Source organism: Balearica regulorum, chromosome 11 (genome assembly GCF_011004875.1).
Source record: "Balearica regulorum gibbericeps isolate bBalReg1 chromosome 11, bBalReg1.pri, whole genome shotgun sequence".
In the NCBI taxonomy this organism is placed as follows: domain Eukaryota; kingdom Metazoa; phylum Chordata; class Aves; order Gruiformes; family Gruidae; genus Balearica; species Balearica regulorum.
This window is the reverse complement of record NC_046194.1, coordinates 23,677,690-23,700,505: the sequence shown is the minus strand read 5'-3', so window position 1 is coordinate 23,700,505 and position 22,816 is coordinate 23,677,690. Positions and strand designations below refer to the sequence as shown.

General features: G+C 57.2%; 2 protein-coding genes across 7 annotated transcripts in view; both read left to right on the top strand.

Annotated features, from left to right (window-relative positions):
* ENOX2 (ecto-NOX disulfide-thiol exchanger 2) overlaps positions 1 to 8,585 on the top strand; it is a 40,652-nt gene extending 32,067 nt beyond the window's left edge. For 3 of the 6 annotated variants that reach the window (XM_075763787.1, XM_075763788.1, XM_010308250.2), the window contains 3 exons: positions 452 to 560; positions 2,100 to 2,185; positions 5,434 to 7,143. In XM_075763787.1, coding sequence (XP_075619902.1) covers positions 452 to 560; positions 2,100 to 2,185; positions 5,434 to 5,565 — 327 coding nt within the window. In that variant the 3' untranslated portion in view covers positions 5,566 to 7,143. Of the gene's footprint in view, positions 1 to 451; positions 561 to 2,099; positions 2,186 to 5,433; positions 7,144 to 8,272 lie in introns of those variants that run through there. The other 3 variants (XR_012837333.1, XR_012837332.1, XR_012837334.1) reach the window with 3 other exon arrangements.
* A 361-nt stretch (positions 8,586 to 8,946) lies between these two features.
* Positions 8,947 to 22,765, top strand: ARHGAP36 (Rho GTPase activating protein 36). The gene is made up of 12 exons (XM_075763446.1): positions 8,947 to 9,369; positions 10,307 to 10,495; positions 13,456 to 13,600; positions 14,927 to 14,989; positions 15,447 to 15,703; positions 16,697 to 16,892; positions 17,388 to 17,443; positions 17,933 to 18,083; positions 18,932 to 19,080; positions 19,747 to 19,917; positions 20,947 to 21,044; positions 22,034 to 22,765. Exons 1-12 carry the CDS (start codon positions 8,947 to 8,949, stop codon positions 22,170 to 22,172), a joined length of 2,037 nt encoding a protein of 678 aa, XP_075619561.1. The 3' UTR covers positions 22,173 to 22,765.
* Positions 22,766 to 22,816: the final 51 nt, after the last annotated feature.

Here is a 22,816-nt window from a genome sequence, read left to right as displayed (position 1 = left end):
GACAGCCTGATCCTAAACCTCTGCAGCCTTTGGGCACTTGGTTAATCATATTGCCTCAGTTTAGGCATCTGAAAAATAAACATCTGCATCTGAGTTAGTCACTGCAAGGCTTTCTAGTCTGTTTTTTCTTTTATTGAAAATAAGGCCCTTCTAGAGCAGACGTCATACCAGTGAGCAGGGCTGGTAAAGTGTGCGTTGGGGCATCTTGCTTAACTTCATGGGCTTTTAATCTGACCTGATAATTCAGACACAGCAGCGTGAACACAGCTGTGCTTTGTTGGAAACATTTTGCAAAATAAATAGTAGATAGAGCAATGCAATAAATGTAACGATTCGCAGAACCAGGAAAACAAAAATACAGACTCCGTCGAGTCTGACCGAGCTGCTGCTTGATGTGTAGGAGTGTCTGTTGTGGTGCTGGTGCAGAACGGGCCCTGCGGTGTTTTTGCAGGAGAGCAGTACGTCCAGAGTTTGTGCGTGCAGCCAGGAGAAGGAATGTCCGGTTGAGAAGACCCTGAGCAATAGTCCTGTGAAATCTGAACGAGAAGTTCTGCTAGTCGGTAAGTTCTTTTGGTGGGCTTGGTGACAATGCTGGAGACCTGAACTGAGTGGACTTAATTCACAGCGGCCTCGCAGCTCCCACTGGCCACCTCTCCTTCCCTTGGTTGTGCCAATGGAGGTGGGAGTCCTGGAACCAAGGAGAGCCTCAAGGTTTGGTGGGGTCAGGGTTTCCCCTTGTGCACTGCTCCTGTGGAAATCTTGTGCTGTGCACCTTTCAGTCAAACCCACACACGTCGAGTGGGCTTGTGTGTAGTGACAGCCCGGGTCAGCATGTGCTGGAGAGCAGGTTGCTCTTTGGGGAGGCACCGCTGAAGGTGCTACGTTACCGAAGAGGGTCTGTCTTCATTTGGTTAGAGCCCAGGCAACCTTACAGGATCCTAAGCAGTGTCACAGGCTCCAAGACTTGAATCAGCTTGAGCGTTGCAGCACCTCATAGCGTGGGTGATGTCTGTGGACCCACGCAGCGGTAAGGCACGCTGTTAGGTCGGCGTGCTGTGCCACGGACCTTGAGCACATAAACTCTTCTACCTTTAGGAGCTGTAGCCAGAGAGGAAGGAAGGGTGGAGAAGGGTGGCAGGGAGGGAAGGCCAGGCTCAGTGGGACAAGAAATATCGCCAGTGTCTTCAAGTGGTGTTCACAAAGGGATTGGTGGCCTCTGATTTACTGTGCAGGTGTATCTGTTACCCTTTTTATTGCCTTTCCCCTTGCCTGCTCCCTGTAATATTGAAAAATAACCCAACGTGACATGCTACTGCTACGACTTTTCAGTCTGAAGTACTGGGTAGTTGGGGATTTCTTGGATCATTGAAAAGGAGGAACAGAAGTCCTCGTGTTGATGGGACAAGGCATTTTCTTTAGTTCAGTGTCACTCAGCCAGGTTCTCCTCAGCCATCCCTCTACATCTGATTTGAGAATAACAATAAATACTGTTATCCAGACGGATCTGGTTGTGCCAGATCATGGGCTGGTTTCTGCACTGAGAAGGAAGGGGCGTTGGGGAAAACCAAAGGCACAGCCTTTTTCTGCTGGTGATGGTCAGAAATGCAAGTCAGTCTTTTTGATAGAGAGCCCTGGCCGTGAGCTGGAAAGGAGCCTCTTCGTGACAGGGTGCACCCGTGGGTTGCTGTGTTTAACTGGGTGCTGCAAAGCAGGTGGGATGGGACACGCAAGCCACTGCTGCTCTCCTCGCTTGACTTCTGTCTTCTCCTGCTCCTTGACCTCTGGTGGTACAGCTGGAGGAGAGCTCTGCTTCCCTCTCCTCGGGCCCTGCATCCCCACGTGTATGGTGATCTCGGCTGGTTCATCGTTGGGCACAGTGCTTGGCACGGAGTGAGAGTGGCGAGGTCTGTTTTAAGTGCTGACCAGCTGCACTGGTTAGCTGCTGTTTCCTTTGCAGCCTGAGAGCCAAACCTCCCCGTACGTACACCCCAAACTGCCCGACTGGATCCCTCTGTGCTGTGCCAGCAGGAACAGAGTGCTGGTGTCCTCAGCCAGCTCTTGGCTCATGAGAATGACGTTTGTGGTGTTCCTTTCCCCAGGAATAATTTCAACGTTTCTTCATGTGCACCCATTTGGAGCAAGCATAGAGTACATCTGTTCCTACCTGCAGCGTCTGGACAGCAAAGTAGGTGTACCGCCGGTCCCAGTTCCCCGAGCCAGCCTGGGCGGTGTGTCTGTGCCCCGAGTGTGTTGGGTCTGTGTGGCTGGTAAAGAACTTCCCCCCCTCCTGGGGAGCGGTGGGGGGCTGGACAGTAAGAACCGGTGTGTATTAATGGGAATAACTTTAACTTTCTTAGAATCACAGAGTGGTTTGGGTTGGGAGGGACGCTGAAAGATCATCTAGCCCACCCTCCTGCCGTGGGCAGGGACCTCCTTCACTAGGTCATGCTGCTGAAAGCAGCCCAGCTTCTGGCTTCATCCTTACACGCTTGGTGGTAATGTAAATCTGTTTAACAAAAACAGAGTTGAAGATGATGTTCTTACTGCAGATGTTCCTGTGTAGTCTTGCTCGTAGTTCAAGAAAGCCCTTTGATGGTAGCTGTATTTTGCAGCAGCAAATTCCGTCTTTAAAATCTCCATCTAAAATGTATTTTTGTTTATTCTGTTTGTTTGCTGCCTTATCCTTATGACCTCTAAGAAAAAGAGCAAACAACCCGCCTCTTACATACTGTTTATTATCTTATAACATCTGCCATGCCAGTGTTTGTATATATCCCCTCTAAACTGAACAGTCATATTGTTTTTGTGTCTCTGAGTAGTTTTTCCACATTTCTGATCTTGTAGCCCCTCACTGAGCCTCTTCTGTCTCTGTTTCCGTCCTGTCAGGGAAGTCGGTTTTGGGAGGGTGCTGTGCAGGGCCCTACACTGCAAAAGCATCGCACCGAATCACAGTCCCTGCTGCAGGGACCGAGTGAGGAGGCGCAATACCAAGAGCAGCGCTCGTGCATCTTAGTGCACCAAGAAGCTGCTGTTTCTGCCGCATTTCTGTGTATCGCTGGCTTCAGACTCTGCAGAGGAAATGGGGAGGGACTGTGCAGAGGCTTTTAACTGTTCAAGGAAAGCCCATCTCGCTCCTCTGCTATGCCGTTCTTCGGTTCTCTTCCTTGAAGTGCCCCAGGAACAGGAGACGTACCAGCGTGGGAATCATCTCGTGATTGGAACTTTTTCAGCTGCTTTTGTTTATAACTGACTGTTTAATTTCCCCTGTCCTAAGAAAGCGTGGCTCGTTGCCCTGTGTTTTCCAGGCTCGCTCCAGCCTTTTAAAGACATATCTAGTAATTTATCTTCTTGCTCTAGTTCTGAATATGTCTGAGGTGGACAGCTGCCTTTATTTTTCTTTGGAACTGCTAAAGAAATGCCATCATATAATTCATCTGACTTCTGGCACTTCCTCTTTGCAATCTGCAGTGTAGGAAAGGGCCACTGGAAGGTTCTGCAGTAAGCTTAGCAGAAAAGCCTGGTGAAGAGCGCATCCTTTAACCTCTTCAACGACATCGGTCATCTTTATTGTTCGCTGACACGCAGGTAAACGCATCGGCCTGCTGACTGGCCCAGGTCTCTTGTGCCTGGTCCTTGCAAGGAGATCGTCCCGTTTGTTCTTCAGGTTACACCTTGGCTCTGTTGTCTCTTGTTCGTAGCAGGAGCCCGGTATCACTTGGGGTGCTGCTTTTCCCGTCCAGCAGATCTTTGGGCTTGAGGTGGGGTAGGAGTGGGGGAGCACTTGAGAGCAGAACCTGGTTCTTGAGGCTGGCAGCAGGAAAGGAAGGGGAATATCTTTCCTTGTTCCCTGCCCATCAGTCGCACCGAGGTGGCCAGCAGGTCAGCAGACAGTGCAGGAAGCAACATCAGGGGTGGTTTGAAGCCATGAAACAGTCCTCACAGGAACTCTCTATAGCACCGTGAGCATCTCCGGTGCTGGGCAGCGTAGAAGATGCTCCTCCCGGGGTGTCTGCTCTGTTTCGTGTCTCAGGTTGGACCTCTGCCCCACCAAACCCGTTGCCAGGCAGAACTTGAGCTGTTTCTCTCTCTCTCAAAACTTGGACTGTTGTTTCTGCCAGATTGCAGAACAGTGTGATGGCAAAAGCGCGTCCACCAAATGCAGATCCGTCTTGCAGTGCAGGTGCTCTTGATCTTTATCACGTTGGGCATGCTTTGAAGACTGCGGACCTGCAGTTACTGCCAAAGGGATTTCAGAGGAATGCACTTGCACTCTAATGAAGGCTTGAAAGCAAACATGCTTTCTGTGTGCGTGGTCTGCCCAGTGGTAAGTGGTACCCTGTACCTTTCCTCCCTAGCGAAGTGCTAGCTGAAAACCATTGCCAGCAATTGAATGTAAGGTGGACGCAGCCTTTATGCTCTTTGTGTCCTGAAACTCTTAAGTTGCAGCATCTTAAAAGTTTTTTCACTTGCTGAACTTTAATTGTACCTGGTAAATGCCTGAGCAGTCAATCCCACATAGGCGGGCAGGCCCGTGAATTTGACTTTAGATGCGGGTTGTGTAGCTGGCGTGTGACTGGGTAAAGGTGCTGGCAGGTACATGTCCTGTGTCACCCCCGTGAAAACCCAGCAGAGGCTTTATCAGTTCTTACAGGGCATGGTGTTGAGAAAACACCTAACTCTGCCCGTGTTTTTAGGAGTAAGATTCAGCTGTATGAGAAAACCGAGAGGAAAAAAAAACTGCTTCCTGCAGAAAGGTGCCGCCAGTCACCTTGAGCGGCGGCAGGGTGACATCCCGGGGCCGTACCAGCGCTCTGGTCAGGGGCAGGGACTGGCGGGATCGTTCCCGGCCATGGGCCGCTATCTGAAACAAGTCTGACGTGATGGGGCTTTGGTCTGACCTGCTCTAGCAAATCCGCCCACCTTATTTATTGAGGTTCCTTTCTGAAGCGGTGTAACCTCCAGATCTTGTACCGTAGCTCTGTTTGAGCTAGGCTAGGGACGCGGTAGCTGCGCTGTAGATGAATGCTTGTGACTGTTCAGCATATAAATTCCCCGTGTCCCTGATTTCCATACCCAGTAACTGAGAGCTCTGTTCTTGCAGCAGCAGTAGAAGTACTCGCTGTTCAGTGACTTCAGTGCTTGGGAGTTTTTAATCCATTATCTTGCATTTCACAGTGGAAAAAAATATGACAGTCCCTTTACCCTTATTTCTAGCGTTTGTTACATCTGCAGCCATCTCGCCCCGAAGCGTGACAGTGGCACGACTCATGTCCCAGGATTATTACCGTGAGTACGGGGACAGGACGTTAGGGAAAGCCTAGGTGTGCGTTAGCAGTACAGTGTGTTTGAGCTTGAATATCCCCAGTCATTACAGGGCTTCCGTAACTGAAAGCATCTGTCAGTTTTAGTGACGTTTTCCTTCTGTTTTCACAGATTTGCACTGCGGAAGTGGAAGTTCTCATGACTCGACTCCAGAACACGTTCAGGCAGGAGCTGAGTGGGGTTGGCGCCAGCCTAGAGAAACGGTGGAAGTTCTGTGGCTTTGATGGATTGAAAATGACTTGAGCTTCGGCTTGACGCCGAGAACAGCAGCAGGATATGTATGCCAAGAAAACCTGGGATGCCTCTTACCTCTGTTCATGATGATTATCTTGCACGCAGCACGGACTCGGGTGGGATAATGTGTAAGTGAAGCTGTAAGTCCAGAGCAGCACTGGAAGAAACTTCAAATTCTGTAGCTTCTGTAGCTAACAGTTATTTGTTAACGGACAAGTGCTGGTCAATATATTTTGTGAAAAAAGTTCATGTCTGATATTTTTCAGCACCGCGTGTTGACTACATGTTTTGCCAATGTCGTATGTGTTTTGTGTGCCCAAAGCTCATCCTATACCTTCTTTTTACTGGCAGGAGCAGCCATAGATTGTCCTCTGAAGCAACAACAAAGAGGCATTTTCTGGTTTCTAGAACTACCAAAAGGAAAAAAAAAAGAGGCTTTTTTTAGACATTTCTATGGTTAAAAACTGAGGTATGTTTAAAGAGAAGATTTAGATGGCTCAGAGTTCCCTGAGCCAAACAATTGGTTCTTTTTCATGCTATTTTCTCTACTAATGGTTTAACAGTTGAGCTAAGATGAAGGCAGTGTCTGTAGGAGCCCAGTGTGATTCTGGCAGTGTCACTGGTAGCCTGTGCATTGCAGAGTCAGTCTGTAAATAATTTTTTTACATGGGAAGGGTATTTAATTTTCTATTGATCTGGGTAGGGCAAAGAGCCTACATCAGACCTCTGTTTTAGTAATGGCTTACCACCGAATTTCTCTACCCACCGAGCTTCTGAAAGTGCTACAAGCAGCAGAGTCTTTTCTCCTCCCGAATCTTCCCAAAGGCTGTTCCTCGTGTTCCAGCAAATGCCAGGCTCCTGCCCGAGCCCGTGCAGAAGGTTAGTGAGGTGTAGGGTAAAATGCCTCGGCCCGTCGCTCCAGCCTGGCCAGATCGCTCTGCAGAGCCTTCCTACCCTCCAGCAGACCAATGCTCCTGCCCACCGTGGTGTCCTCTGCCAACTGACCCAGGGGACGCTCGATCCCCTCGTCCAGATCGCTGATAAAGACATTAAAGAGAACTGGCGCAGTGCTGAGCCCTGGGGAACACCACGTGTGACCGGCATCCATCTGGAGCGGCGGGCTCTGGGGAGTCAAACTGCTCCTAACGTGCGGGGCCACCCACCGCCCCTCGTCCCTCCTCAAGAGCCGCCCGCTGCAGCACCCCAGTTGTGCCAGTCATCCCACCATGTTCCGCGATGGCAACTATACCACAGCTCTGCTGCACGGCGGCTTCCCGTCCCTCGTGCATGTTGCCCGTGCCGCGCTGGTGTAGGTGTGCTTCAGCTGGGCTACTGCTCCCGCTGCCTTTTTCGGGGAGAAGCCCTAATTCCTGCGTAACCGTTCTCAGGCACTTCCGTGGTTTCTAACCCACCAATACCTCTTGTGTCTTTGCTGCCGCATGGCTCTCCAGCCCCTGGCCCCGCTGAGAGGGCAGACCGAAGGACCTCGCTAGCACACCACCCCTCAAACATTGGCGTGCTGCCCCGGGGTTAGCTCTAGCCTGGTTTTGTCCCCTTCCCCCTTCCAATCTGGTTTAAACCCTTTTGATGAGTCCTGCTAACTCCTGTGCAAAGATGCGGTGTGCCCCGTCGGTGGCCAGCAGGCCTGGAGTCGTGTGGACCGACCCGTGATCAAAGCCCCCGAGCCCTGCCGGGGCCACCAGGCTCGGAGCCAGGTACCGACCCGCTGGCTCTCCCCACGTCTCCCCTCATCGATCCCTGCGCTGGGGGACAGAAGAACGCTGCCGTGCTCCTGCTCCTTGGCCGGCCGGCCCAAGGCCATGAAGTCTCTCTCGACTACTCTCGGACTTCTGGCTGCAACTACCTGGAAAATCAGTAATGGAGAATAATCCAGTAATGGAGAATAATTGGAGGGCCCGGTCGGCGCATTGGGCCCTCTGTTCCCCTCGGAAGGGAGTCTCCTACGACAGTGACTCGTCTCTTTTTCTTTATGGAAGCAGTTTTGATGCGGGGCGTAAGCTGACTTAACCTGGGTGGCACCTCCAACCGAGACGAACCGTCATCATCGTTGGTTCCATTGCAGAGCCTCGAGCCTACTATGGCTGGCACCTACGCCATCGGCACCTACGCCATCGGCACCTACGCCATCGGCACCTACGCCATCGCCCTGTCCCCTAAGTCACTGTGTCCAGCCAGGCCAGTCTGTGTTCTCCAGAGACCTCTCCTTTGGCAAACGAGGAAAGAAACTTTAGAAAACTGGCCTGGTTTAGAGCCCAGCGGGCAGACACGGTCCGAGCCCACGGGATGTGGAAAGGCAGGTCCTTGGCTCTGCCTCCAGAGATCAGCTGGATGAGTGGGGCACGGGTGGCTGAGTCAGACCTAAAACGTGGAAGCTAACGCAGCGGAAGGACTTGTCGGGGTCTGGAGCGTCGGGTGGGAGTTGTGGTTTGGCCAGCGAGAGACCCATCCTGGAGGGGCTGTGGGGCTCCTCTGAGCTGCGGCTGGGACTCTCCTGCATCTCATGGAGGACCAGGCGGGTGGTTCTGTGGGCAGCGGGTGGAGCAGGGACCGACAGAGCGATGGCTCTGTGCTGTAAAAGCGAGTAAGGCCAAGTGAGTCCTGGGTCCTGCTGCTTCCCCTCCGCAGGCTTTTGTTACCAAGGCCCTTCCAGAGGGACCGAGGTTTCCCTGAAACCTTCTGTGCTCTTTGCCACCAGGAGAAATCCGTTCTGCAGCTGGGCTCCCTGGACAGTGAGGAGGCGAGCGAGATGCCGCTGCAGGTGCCAAACCCTCGGTCTGCAGCACACGGGGGGAGCGGGTGCCTCTTGGAGCCGCTGGCGAGGGTCCCCCGCGGGTCCTGGGTGCCGGCAGCGCCTTGTCGGGACTGGGCTGCCTGCTCTCCTTGCTCCTGCCACCTTCCTATGTGGGAAGCAGACGAAAGCCCTTCTAAAGAAATGTTCTGGATAGGTGTGTCCCCGCAGGTGAATGTTGTATTTTTAAAGAATAAACTTTTTTTTTTTAATGGGCAAATTTCGGCCGTGCTGCTTTCTTTCTCTCGCCTAGTTTGTGCTGCCTGCTGCGGGAAAGGAGGTGCTCCATCCCGCGTCCCCCCCCAATGTGGGGCTTCCATGTCTTGTAGTAAACTTCCAGAGCAGTCACAAATATCGGGCCAGCAAGCGATCAGTAATTAAACAGGTACACAACGCTCCCTGCTTCCTCTGCAGCCTCTTCTGGTGTTTTACTCAACAGGTGATGAATTCCAGGTCCGTGACCTCCTCCGTCCTCCTTCCAAGCAGACGTGGTTCGCCGTTTATGGCAGGTTTGGGGCGGATGTCCGGCGCAGCATGGCGACACCAGTTTATACGTGGTGACAAAGCCGGGCAATGAGGCGATGCACGGAGAAAATGGGAGTTCGGCAGCCCCCGCGAAGGTGCGACAGCCGGCAAAGGGGGTTCCCGTGCGACGGAGGGGGCTGCGAGCCTGGCTGTGGCCTCTCAGAGCGCAGCCGCTGTGGGGAGGGAAGGAATTCAGCTGGTGCCTGCTGGATCAGGGGATCAGAGATCCCTCGGGCAGCGCAGAGCCAGGTCCAGCGGACCAGGAGGTGTCTCGTTTGAAAGGGAGCCTGCGGATAACCCAGAAGGAGAACTGGGCCGGGGCTGGGCTGTGTCGTGCGCTAGAGAACACGGTGAGGGACCGCAGTGCCCTGGGGGGCAGGAGCCAGGAATTGCCCGTGAGCACCTCTGAGCATCGCGGGGGCCGGGCTGCGGCCTGGAAGCTGGTGCCGGCCGTTCCCCTGGGGACAGGAGGGCTCCCGGTGAGCGGACGTCCAGCCTGGACTCTGCCTGGACAGCCGAGTCCTGGGGGGGCTGGGGCACCCTTTGCTGTGGGGAAAGCTGTCAGCATCAGCGAGACAAGGCCTAGATGAGGCTGTCCCCTCGGCGCCGTGACCTGGGGGGCGAGCCCGGAGCAAAGGCGGGGGCTGCAGACGTTTCCGCTCTCTTTGGGCGCGGGAGCAGAGATGGTCCGTCGCCAAACCTCAGGCTGGCAGTCGCCCTCCCGTGCCGAGCGGTGGCTGGGTGGCTTCCCGGGGCTGCGCACCGCGTCCTCAGCTCCACTTCTCCCCAGCGGGACCGTGCTGCCCCAGCTCTGCCCATCGTCACCACGCCACGGAGCAGGAGCACGGCTGCGGTCCCCGAGGTGCTCATGGGCACGTTGATGTGCAAGGAGGTGCTAATTTTGGGTGTTGACGCCCATCTTACGGGTTGCCGTAGATTCGTCAGGCTCCCTGGGGTCTGTAACCCACCCCGTACACCGCGCGGTACCAGATGCAAGCCGTACGTCTGTCCCGTCAGGCCTGTGAGCTCTTTGCAGGGGACCCCTGACCGCGCTGGGGACCTGGTCGTGCGAAGGTGCTGCGATGGGGCGCTGAGACGTCCGCACAGAGAGCCAAGGAGAAAACCTCCCCCTGGCCCTCACCGACACCAGGCAGCAAATTTCCCTTTCAGGTTTCAGGCTGACGCTTCGGTAGGCGTCCTCGTTACGGACAGACGAGAGTGGGGAAAGTTTGGGGACAGGAGGTAGACTGAGCGGGGAGGGATCCCCCACCAAGGCGCACACACTGTCAGGCGTGGGAAGTGCTGTCCCTTCCCAGCTAACCCTGCCCTCTCTCTCTACACGATGCTTCTGGCTCATTTCTTCTGGCAGAAAATTCACATTCTCATCACCCCTCTCCTCCCCTCGGCCACGTTCAGCTGCAGCGTCTCCTCTCCGTCACTTCTCCGCTTCTCCCCCCGCCAGCGGGCAGGGAAGGTTTGTTCTCCCACCCCTCCACGGGGCCGCACAAGACACGGTGGAGACGCTGCTTCGAGAACCGTCGTCTGGAAGGAAGAAGAGGGGGCCCAGGCTGCCGCTGGCCGCGCTGCGAGAAGGAAACGAGGAAGGTAAATGTCAGCCCTTCGTTCCAGCCGGGAAGAGAGTAACTTTGCTGCTGAAAACGGGGGAGCAACTGCAGCTCCTTGGGAATAGAAGGGGTGGCTGAGCTGAGCTTTTCCCGTGGGATTTCCTTAAATAAGTCCTAATCCTAAAAATAAGCAGGACAAGTCACTGCAGAGAGGAAGTGCCATGTTAACACTCCCAGCGAAAGGCATTTTATTTCTGTTTTCAAGTTACTGGGATTCCTTCTATGGCATCCCCCACTGAAGGGGGATTTGCTGTACTCTGGCTTTTGCCCCCCATCTCTTTTTGCTCCTCGCGGGGAGCACCGGTTCCTGCCCAGCCTGCAGCGAGCTCCCCCGCGACCGCTGCCCGTCCCGCTGCCACGCGGGGCTCTGCAGGGCATCGCCCGTCTGGGGCAGGGACACCCCCGGAGCCGCTCTGCTGCCATCAGCGAGTTTGAAGCTGTCGGTGGCGATCCCCAGCTCGCTTGCTCCCACGAGCATAAATATGCCCATGCAGCAAGAAGTAGGGGCGGGTTTTTCGGGGTTAGTGGTTGAAGCAGGAGTCCTGCAGAAGGCTGGCGATGGTGGCATCGATGGCGGCGTTGTACGGGGCTGTTCTCACAGCGCTTGCGGAAGGGCCAGATAAGCAGCGGCTTGCCCTGAGTTCTCCTTCCTGCGCTCCCTCTGGTCTGCTCCCTCTCCTAATCGAGTTTCCTCCTCCTTGCCCCGAGGCAGCTGCATCCTCCTGACTCCGCTCCCACCGCCCGTCCCGCTCGCGCAGGGGCTGTGACGGCGGGCTCGGAGCTGGGGGCTTTGCTTGCGGAAAGGTAATTCCCTTCAGCGTGTCTGTTGCCAGGGCCGTCTGTCCGTCCCTCTGTCCGCAGCATCTGCCGGCAGCCGAGCTGCTCCCGTCCTGCCGGGATGCTCCTGCTCAGGCATCGCTGCTGCTCGTCCCTCGGCTCCGGCCTGGCAGGAAGACGTGAGCCGCGGCTGGCGAGCGGAGATGTTCCTGCCAACGCTTTATCTGCGCCCCCTTGTCCCGCCCAGGCTGTCCCAGGGCAGCTCATGTCCCGGGATCTCCGTTTGCAAAGCTCGGTAGGACCAGTTAGTGATTTTAGTTTAAGACCGACCCCTTACATGCAGCCCCGTTGAGACAGAAAATAAAATACATTCCCAAAGGGCTGCATCTTCCCCCCACGGATTTTTTTCCCCGCGGGCTGTACAAAGCCGTGTGTCGGTGCGGAGCTGGTTCCTGAGCTCGCCTTGGGAGGGGCAGGGGGTGAGGGGAGCCCACAGCAGAGCTGAGAGAACAGCTCCTCGCGTTGGTCTTGGTTCAACAGTGAGAACTTTCATAATGAAAGAGTTGAAGCAAGGCAGGAACGCCTCCACGGGCTGTGCCTCCCCCAAAATTCACCCGGTATTGTGACTCCCTCCCTGGCCCCTTTGCTAACACGTCCCAAGCTCCGACCTGGGCGCAGGGGTCAGTGCTGACCCGGGTGCCCCCTCAGTAGGGCCGCACCAGCTTCTCCCGGGGGATTTACCCCGGTCCGGCATGCGAGACAGTCGTGGGCACCCGGGTGCCCCGGTCCCGGTCGTCCCGAGGCGCTGAGCTGTGCCAGGCTGTGCTGCATCCCACGTTTGTCACCACGTCCGCGCTGAGGCACGTAGCTTTTGGAATGAACATCAAATGTTTCAAGAAGCCCATTGTAGCTGAATTCCCTCTCTGGCATGCTCTTCTGGGGAGTGCAGAACAACTCTTTTATACTTTTTTTTTCTTTTTCCCCTGCAGTTTATGTCACTTTCTAAATATCTTTAGAAATTGAAAACCTGGCCAAAAGAAACGCTGTCCCAGACGGGAGCCCTGCCCGGGCCAGGGGACGGAGGTGGCGGCTCCGTGCTGTGCCGCGGCCGGTACACGAGCCCAGGCGTGCTGCCTTGCCGCGCTCCGGCCTGGCCTCACCCCCTCGCTGCCTCCAGGAGATTTCCGGGCGTTTATTTTTCATTAAAGCTCCCTTTGGGAAGGCCCCTTTCGGAGCCTGAATTCTAACCCCGTTTTCTGCGTGCACGCTGATAACCGCGGTCCGTCCTTCCCTTTGCTGCTGCTTTTTGCTCTTTGGACCGTGGGTGGGTGCGCTGGGTGCTGGGGCGGCGGCACGGGCTGGGGCACCCGGCTTAGCGAGGATCTCCCCGGGGGCTGCAAACAACGGGGGGAGCTCCCCAAAAATGCGGGAGAGGGGATGGGGCGCTGGGCGTTGGGCCGGGACCCGCGCGGGGCCGCGGTCCAGCCTGCGCTGGGGGTGACGGCGTTGGGGAGGCTTCGGCAGCGCTGCTCGGTGCGGGACCTGTGCGATTTACAAGAGACAAAGGTCAGTGTGAAGTATTAAATTAAGAAATAAACCCATTCAAAATGGGGGAAAAAAAGCAGAGAAGAGGAGCTCGTGAATAAAAGGGAGGGGCGTAAGTCTTATGTAGTGGGATGTGTGCTGCTTTTCAGGTTTTAGAAGGGTTTTATGAAACCCCAAACCCCCGGAACGCTCTTCTCTTCACCCACCCTGGAGGGAAACTGCTACCCCCTCCCTTCTGCAGAGCAGGAAGCATCTCTCCAGCCTCCCCCCGCACAGGATGCGCCCCGTCTTGTGCGCGTGATGGGCTTCGTGCGAAAGCAGACGGCGGGCAGGATTGCCCGGGGAGCTCTCTGCCCAGCACCGAGGTGGCTCTGGAGCCTTGGGGAGCCAGGGCTGAGGCCCCCCACCTACCCCTGGTGCCTCCACAGACTTTGTTTGGAAGGTCCGAGTGAGGTGGTGTGGCCGGGGCGCCTGCAGCTCAGCTGGCCCTTCGGAGGGCCGAGCGTCTCCTGCCCTTGCAAAGACGCCCCGCGGCATTTCCAGCAGCTTCTCTCCCAAAGCAGGCGCCTCTGCGATGCGCTCCCGACTCCGTTCTTTTTACACACGTGTGTTTTCCAGAGGACCCTTCAGCCAGGACGGAGCACCGACATGCAGCCCGTGCCCCTGCACAGCCTGTCGGAGCTGGAAAGAGCCCGTCTGCAGGAGCTCGCGCTCTACCAGCTGCAGGAGAAGCTGCTGGTCGGGGACCTCAGCCTGGCCAGAGGTAGGCGGTGGGACGGGACGGCTCCTGCGGGGGAGGCTCAGCCACCACGGCTACTCGCCCCCGCGCTTCGTGACATGGGGTGACGTTTATGGAAAGACACTTGCGACACGTTTTGGTCCGTTAAACTTCTTGTTCCCCACTCTGGTCCGAGCCTCGAAGGCCCCATCAGCTTTTTGGGGAGGGGTTGTGTGTCCGTCGGAGTGTGAGAACGTGACCTCGCCTGTCGTCTGCCCCTGACCCCCTAATCCAAACCAGATGCGATATGACTTGGCGAGGTCTTCCACTGGGACTGGCTTAACGCCCTTGGGATGGGACAAGCTTTGGGTTCTGTATTAATGTCCGGCACAAAGTCCTGATGCTGGGATGGGGTTTATGCGAGGCTGGAAGAATTCGTGCTACTGAATTAACAGGCAGATAAATATAGATGCTCCGCAGGGACTGAGCTCCTCTGTCCCGGCGTACGCAGACACGCAGGCGTTGTCTGGGTTCCCGTAGCTGCCTGCGTCCCCGATGTCTGCGCACCGAACCAAGCGAGCACAGTGGGTTGGGGATGGGCTGACTCCTTCCCAAAGTTACTCGTTACTCAAGAGTGGACAGACCAGCCTGAAATACCTCCTCTGCGTCTGGGAAGAGAATTCCTTCGGAATAAGGAGCGCCAGCCAGAATAGGATGATCCGTCCTGGGTTTAGGGTGGGCAGGGAATGAGTTTGCAGTTCCTTGCCGTAACAAAACACGGTGACCCGTGTCCAAGGTGGATGTCCAACGTGGGGAACACTTAGGAGCGGGGCTCGACTCTCTAGGACCACTACGGGATTTCTGGTGGTGCGCGTTTTCTCTGACTTTGTCTCTGCTCTGTAAAACATTCACGAGAGCTGCCCTGGGGCTGTATTCCTTTTTCCGGTGTTGAGACCAGACCTCTGAGGATGAAGCCTGAGTCATTAAGTAATTGCTCGGCCATCAGCATTAATACAGAGTCACGTGTAACAGGGACGCATTATTTAAAGGTGGCCAGAACAGTTTCGAGGTATGGACAGCTAAGGTTTTTCCACTGCTCTCTCCTGCGTGAGAACCCATTTGCTGGCGGCTGGTCTCGGCCGCTCGCCGCAGCGCCCAGCACGTCCCGGGCACAGACGCGTTTGGTAGCTGACGCAGCATCAGGCGTTTCCTCTGGTGGGGCACGGCAAGCTGGGATGCTGGCAGAAAGGTCAGCTCTGGCTCGTGGTGGCTCTGTTCATCACCCTGATGGCTCATCTGCCCCGACTTGTGGTTTTGTGCACTGCTGGGTTGCACATCTGGGTATTAAGGCACCATCTTTTCTCCTCACAGTGGGACCTAAGGGCAGTAAATCTATCCGCCAGAAACTGGAGAGCTTTTCGAAGGAGAAGAAAGGTGAGCAGCCTGCCCTTTACCCGGGTTTTGCTCCCTGCTCTCGGACGGAACCCGTGCCCCACCACGCCATGCCCCGGGGCTGTCCGGGGGCAGCAGCTCCCCCGCGGGTTTGCCGGGGGCCATTTGGATGCTCTTCCCACGCGCCCCGGGGTCCTGGGGAGCTGGAGGAGGAGTGGGGAGCAGGAGGGACGGGCACGCAGGGCACTGATCGTGACAGCACTGCCGTCCTGGAGTCAGGCTACAGCTCTCCTTGTCGCGTAGTGAATCGGTTTCACGCGTTGTTCTCTTCACTCTGCCGCTGGTGGTTACCTTTGCGGCGGCCCGGTATTCCCTTCTGTCGGTTATTTATTTCATCCAGGCGTGCACGCGTGCCCCTGGCAGCTGGGCCGTGCTAGCGCAGCTCCTCTTGATTTTCCCGCTAGCGATACTTTTCCCTTTCTCCCACGTTTTTCCCCAGACTGCTCGCCTCAGACCTTTGGGATCCCGCTCTTCCAAGTCATCGCTAATGACCGTGCCCGCAAGCAGCTGCAGGAGGCAGTGAAGAACAGCCGCCGGCTCTGCCTGGAGGTGGAAGCGACGGTGACGAGATTTCGGGCTCAGAGGCAGAAGAGGTCCCCGACGGGCAGGACCTGTGGCCTGGTACCCTGCGGGGTCTTCCCGGAGGAGCCGCTTTCCCCAACTTTTCTCGACAACAGCTCCTGGAGCCAGCGAAGGGTACGATTGCAAAGACAATCTGCGCCGTGACGGTGCTGTGGGGGGGCGGGGGCGGCTCCGACTGCAGCAATAAACGTGCCGTCCAGGGTCTTTTCTTAACGAACGCGAGTTATTCGTGCTGCACGCTGGGTCGGTCCCGGTCTGTCCTCAGGGAAATGGGGTGCCCCTCCATCCCCCAGGAGATGGGCCGTGAGGGGTGGGACAGGCTTTCCTGGCTCAGCTCTGACGGAAGGACGTGGCCGGGCAGCCAACGGTAGACGGGGATAGCAGGAGATGCGTTGGGTTTTTCTACTCCTCCGTTGCATCATCGCACCTTGGTGAGCAGCACGGTGACTGTACGTGACTTCTCCGTGAAACAGCGCTGGTGAATTCCCACCAGAAGTTGTGGCCGTCGACGGTGGGTCACGCTGGCCGCCCGGCCACGCAGCCGGCTGAGACCCCTCGCTGCTGTGGGGACCTCAGCCGTGCCCTGGGCTGGTCTGCTTTCGGTGTCGACCACCCGTGCGTCAAAGGGCAAGGAAGGCGGTGTGGCTGCTCAGCCCAGCCACCTTCCCGGCGTTAGTCCTGTTCCCTGCGAGGGCAGGTGGGCATTAGGCTGCCTTGGGTTTGCCCGGTCTCTTCGGAGCAGAGCCCCACGCCTGCCGAGCGCCTCTAACCCCTGGCGTAAAGCAGCTCCAGTCCGGGTAACTAAATCCACCATATTGTGCAAAGGTGAAAGATTTGGGGATGTTCCCTCTTTCTCCACGTCTGCCTGCGGCGTATGGGCTGCCCCAGTGTTTAGGAAGACCTCTCGCTGGGAGCAGTGCACGTAGACGAATGGTGGGAGATGAAAGGTCTCGGTGCTTCTCCGGCAACCCCAGACGTGCTCTGTAGACCTCTGTGTCCGTCCGGAGGTGATGCCTCCCTTCCCCAGAAACTTCTGAGGTCACAGCAACGATGGTGTACTGAGATCTTGTTCCTGCCACCCTGCGAACCACCTCTGCTCCACCGCAGGGGGCAATGTCCGTGGACTCCATCGCTGACCTCAGTGACAACACTTCCAAGCTGCTGGAGGCACTGCAGTTGTCGCACCCCCACGAGCTGGACCCACGGAGAAGCCTGGGCAAGAAAAAGACGTTGAGCCTCAACCCCATCACCTGGCAGGTCCCGCGGATTGTGGACAGATGCTGCAAGCACATTGAAACGCACGGTAAACACGCGCGTCTCTCCAGGCAGACGGCAGGTCCCACAGTAGGTTGGTGAAACCCACCGTACCTGGTGGGCTGGGGCATTCTGCCCGGCCGTTCCCCGAGATGGGAGGGGGCAGCTGATTCCTGGGGCAGGGCACGCTCCCGAAAAGCCACCCGGGGAGAATCCTCTGGGCTGGGTGTAGCATCTGGGCTGAGAAGTGACCGTCACTGTGAGCATCAGCGACCCATCTCCTGGTGCGCTCTGGCCTTAACTCCCCCTGCAAATCCAGCATCTGGCTCAGGGTGACCGTGCAGATGACATCTCCTCCCTGACCCACAGACCACCCCAGAACATCTCACAGCTCCAAAACCTTCCCCCCCCAGAGGCGGGGAAGGACGCACTGCCTGACGTGCAGTGCGAGAGAACCACTTCCATGGTGAGGAGGTGGTCCAAGGACTGGTGGGGGTGGCAGGGGGCTGTGGGAATGCAGAGCACTCACCCGTCTGTCTCCCAGGTCTCCAAACGGTGGGCATCTTCCGGGTTGGGAGCTCCAAGAAAAGAGTTCAGCAGGTAAAGCGAGACATTTACCGCGTCCTCGGTAGCAGTACTGCGTCCAAAGGACAGATGTTTGGGTGGGGAATGAATAAAGCAGACACTGACACGGAGAGGTCTACAAGCTCACAGGCACGTGCTGGATCAGAGACAACCTGTAAGCTGCTGCTGGGCCCTTCTCCCAGCCGTGGAGAGAGGGCTTCATCTCTCCCGGCTGCCTCCAGCAGATGAACCTCCATCCCCTGGTTGGCACTCCAGAGGCCCCTGGGCTCCCTTCTCCAGCCAGGAGCTGCTTCTGGTCCCGTGGTCCATCCCCCGGGCAGCCGCAGGCTGTTGGGCTCCGGCATGCCTTTTTTTGGGGTGCCCCACACCAGGGGTCCTCGGGGCAGCCAGCCGTGTCCTGCCATTGCCGTAGCTCTGTACAGGGGCAGATCCTGACAGCACGCCTCCTCTAAAGGTGAAGAGCTGACTGTTGCCTTTATTCTTCTCATTTCTTCCACCTTTAAGCTGAGGGAAGAGTTTGACCGAGGTCTGGATGTGTTCTTGGATGAGCATCAAAGCGTTCACGATGTGGCCGCTCTGCTCAAAGAGTTCCTTCGGGACATGCCGGACTCACTGATTCCCAGAGAGCTCTACGCAGCCTTCCTCAGCACAGCCTGTGAGTACCTGGGGTGCAGAGACCCACCCTGCACAGCCCGCCCACCACGTCTGGGTTTCTAAGGAAAATAACGGGAATTGTCTCCCTGTCCTGGCTCGGTACCACGTCCCAGCAGAATTCAGCGTGCAGCACAGCTCAGCCCGGGAGTTTGCGCTGCCCAGAAGGGTCTCTGCAAATGCTCTGCCCAGGTCCCCCCACCCTCCGTATTTTGGGTGACTGAGTGTTTAGGGAGTCTCCGCTGCTCCCAGCATCGCTCTTTCTCCGTCTCCTTCGCCATCTCTTTGCTTCCCTTTTGCCATCCTTCTCTCCTCAGACTTGATTCTCCAAATCCTTGAATCCCTGCTCCCGCATTGAAAACGAGCAGCTACACAGCACTGGGCTTGCTGTCGGGCTGTGCCATCCCAGGGAGCGAGACGGGGCACGGGGGGGGGAGCGGAGGCGTGCAGGGATTTAGGGGGACGTTTGGCTCCCAGGTCCTTTCTCACCACCCTTCTTTGGCAGAACCGCCTGGGATTAGTGATGTGCTGCCTGGCACTGCCACGTGCAGTTGCTGCAGTCTGTGCTTTTTTTTTTGCCCTATTTTTTTTTTTTTTTTTGATAATGGACTATAATCCCTCTGGTCCAGGACAGTCTCTTGACTATGGGGGTGTGCAATACCAAATGCAATCGCATCACAGCCCTTGCTGGAGTCTCCCAGAGTGTTTATCCCTGCATGGAAGGGATGAAGGGTACAACGCCAGTCTGGCTCCTGCCAGAGCTCGTTACTGGGGATGTAAACGAGGGCTGTCCAGCTAGAAGTGCCTACCGGGCTGGGAACCGCAGTAATTAACGGGCTGCTCTCTGCCTAGCCATGGAGGGTCCGGGGCAGCTGGCCGCCCTGCAGCTGCTGCTCTTCCTGCTGCCCCCCTGCCACAGCGACACGCTGCACCGGCTCCTGCGCTTCCTCAGCGAGGTGGCCCGGCACGCCGAGAGCTCCCGGGGCCCCGACGGCCAGGAGGTAAGGCTGGCCCACGCGGGTCGACGGCGCGAGGAAGGGCTGGCTCAGACTTTGTTGGTTAAAACCGAACAGAGCTTCTTGCCAGCTCGGGTGAATCCTTTGGCAAAACCAAATTGTCGATAAATCCCCTTGTCCGTGGCAGGTCTGGGTTGCTCTCAGTCCAGCAAAGTGAATTTTTTGGGTTGCAGTAACCCCAGAGAGAGCTGGCTGTGTGTCCGTAGGCAGCGCAAGGGGCGTTTTTTGTGGACCAGTTCTGGTTTTCCACCTCCAACGTCCATGAAGGGCTTATCATCGTGCCTTGAGGTGGATTTCGGTTTCTCTGGACAATTTGAGCTCGAAGTCTCTCGGTGATTCAGAGACTGGTTTTGTCCCGTTTTGTACGATGATATAGAAATATTGTTTGTTACCTTCTGGTAGGCGTTGTGAAAGTGAGGTAGATGGGAACGGAGGCCCTAGTGCGAGGAGGGGATGAGCGTGTGCTCCAGCACCACAAACCCTTCCTGCTGCCCCTGCCACCAGCTCAGAGAGGACCAAACTGGTCCCAGATCAACACCCCAGCCTCACTCAGCAGCTCGTGTTCCCGTCCTGGCGTGGGTGAGGCTATCCTGGGACACCTCGTGCCAGTGCATCTATAATCTGCAATGTCCTTTTGTGCTTGCTCGCTAGATTCCTGGGAATAAAATGACAGTTTCAAACTTGGCCACAATCTTTGGTCCCAACATCCTTCAGAAGGAGAAGCCTGGAGAGAAAGACGCTGGTGCCATGAACTTTGAAGACAGCACTGCCGTCATACTGGTGCTCCAGAGGTTGATTGAGCACTACCAGACCTTGTTCATGGTAGGTGAGGCTTTCTCAGGGCAGCTTCTCTAGACCTTTCCTTCCCCTCTGAACCCTTCTCATGGCAGCAGAAGGGAGGATGTATCCACAGCTCTTCAGTGGATGATTTGGGCCGGCAGTGTGGGGCAGGGAGTGCTCGTCCTGTCCTAGGGGATGCATCGACCTGGGGTTCCCAAAAGCATCTTTTAGAGTCACGTAAAGGTTCCCTCCGGGAAGGGTCTGGCTCCATCCTCCCCCCACCCTCCCGCGGGGCACTGGCGAGCAGCACAAAGAGCCTCTTGCATCTTCTCCTGGCCGAATCCTGCTCTGCACGGTTGTCCAGGTAGACTCCAAGCCTCCACTGTTGCACCCTCCGCTCTGCCAGGGAGGCATGACGGTCTGGGGACACCTCTCCAGGCTCCCTGCTTTCCTTTGCCGCTGTGGGAGGTGCTGGCGGAGAAGGGCGAGAGCGGCACGGTGCAGTACCGGAGCATGGGCAGGGTTGTCCCCGAGGATGTGGAGCAAGGCACCAGCTTGAGCACCACGGGTGCTTCGTGTGGCCTCGGGCTCTCTGGAGCAGTCCCCAAGGGATGCAATGCAGGTGGGCGCCAGGCGGTCACAGAGCCGAAGTGGCTGCTGTCCTTGGGGACAGGACCAGTGGAAGCTGTGCAGCTGCTTTGAAAGCCCGGCAGAAACCCCGGGAGCAGCAGGAGCATACGCTGAGCAGTCCTCCTGGCCCTGGATTTAAGAGCAGACCTGGGAAATTCCCGAGAAATACCAGAAATGTGCTACAGGTCTATGGGAATGCGACGTGTCAGGTCCCCGAAAAGCCTCGTACCATTTGTCAGGTCTACAGGGAGCCAAAGGACCGGGGCTGGTGTGGGAAAAGCAGGCGCTGAGATCCTGCTCAGGCCCCGGGCGGTGCGTGGGACGTGACACCAGCACGGTGCTCTCTGAGCACCTATTGACCTGGAGTCCTCCTGCCCCTGCTCCTCTTCCTCCAGAGAGGAGGAGACGCCACGAGCGAGCGTGTCCGTGCACCCCTCCCAGGTCTCTCCAGAAACGCAGCGTGACGTCCTAAGGAGGCTGTTTCAGACAGACCCCGATGTCATCGACTACCTGTTGCGCAGGAAGCTCCACGCCGTGCCGTAAGTCCCCGCGCGGCGCGGCGCTGCTGGGGGGCACCTGGCGGCACGGGGCGAAGCCCTCCCGCAGCAAGGCTCACCGTGCTGCCGGCAAGCGACGGACAAACCCCGCCGATCTTCCTGCCCACCTTTCCCGTTCCTTCCACCGCTTTCGGTCTTGAACTCCCCAGCTAAAATCCTTCACTTCCTGCGCTGACACCTTCCACCGGCTGAAACATCCCAGCTTTCCTGTCCCTTGGAGCTCCCTATTCCCCGTCCCTCCCCCAGCCTGTGCCGCGCTCTCCTTTACCCAAATCCGCCGTGCATCGGAGCCCCCCCCTCGCACACACCTTTCTGTGTGCACACCTACGCAGTGCTCGTCCCGCTGCACCCCCAGAGCCCTCCGCTGCTCCGGCCTCTCGGGACCGCACACGGACGCCTGCTCCACTTTCAGCTCCATCACCAGCCTTCTCCAAATTTTCTTCACCCTCGGTGTTATCTGCATTTCTGCGCATTTTTTTTTGCCTGTCCTTGTGTGCATCTGTGTGCCTGCGTGTGCCTGCGTGTGTGACTGCCCGCTGTGCCTGTACGTCTGCTTTTTGGCTGCCGGAGAGGACAGCCCCATGGAGGCTGGGAATTTGAGCTCGTGCCCTTCCCCGTGATGAAAGAAGGTGAGGCGAAAGGGCGTTGCGGCCCCGGATCCGGGCCCACGATCGTGGCACGTTAACACAGGAGGTATTTTCTGCCCTGTGTTCTGAAGCAGGGCGTGCTCGGCAGCCTTCGGTCTCCTCGTAGAGCTGGGGACTCCTCCAGCAGACACGGACTGTCCTGTGCAAAGTGGTTTCCTGGAGCACAGACCTTCGGAGTCATCGCTGCTGCCGTTCCTTGTCTGTCTCTGCGTTCCTTCTGGGACCGTCCAAAGAGATGGCAAATCTCCGGGGTCGCTGCTGGGGGCCATTTGGGCGTGGAGAAGCAGTTGGCAAATAGCATCTCTCTTTATTTTACGTTCTTAGGAGCACAGAGAGCGAGGATTCAGCAGAGGAGCGTGCTCCATCCGCGCTGCCCGGCCGGACCCGCACCCTGGAGAGCAGCTCGGTCTCGTCAGAGTTGTACAGCAACGTCTCATTCCTAAACCTGGACGTTGACATCTAGCAAGCCTGGTCCGTGCCCTCTGCGCTGCCTTCCGTGGACAAAACCGGGCGACCTTTCCCCAGCAAAAGCAAGTCCTCTATCCCGCTTTGGAGGAGCGGAGAAGCGACAGGAGTACGAATGCCTGCGGGAGCATCTTTGCTACCAGCGGACGTGCCAAATTGTTCTGGGGTAGGCGGCAGGAGATGCGTTCGCAGGTTGCCAGCAGAAAGACTTTCACCCGTGGGTTTGTTGCTAGAGGGCAACCAAGAAACCCGCCCGCTTGCGCAGCGGCTGTGCACGCGCGGTTGCGTAGGCAGTGGCGTGCCCTGGAGCGAGCCGCACGCCTCGGCGCGTGCTGTACCCTGCTCGCCGGCCTGAAGCGCTGCGGTGCCCTCCGCGCAGCACCGCCTCTGCGACCTGCTGCTTCGCCGGCGTTTGAGGAGCGAGATTTCCGTCCCCAGAGCTGCGCGTGAGCCCGGGGCCAGCGGCGCTGCGGGCGGGCGCTGCAGGGTGGCTGCGTGGTGTCCCTGCCGGGGGGGGGGGACACGACAACCCCTCCCCTGCCAACGACCACCAGCCGTGCGCTGGGCCAGCGAACTGGTGCGTGCTGGGGAGCAGCACCGTGCGGACGCAGCCTCCCCTGTGCCCTCGCCGAACGGCTCCAG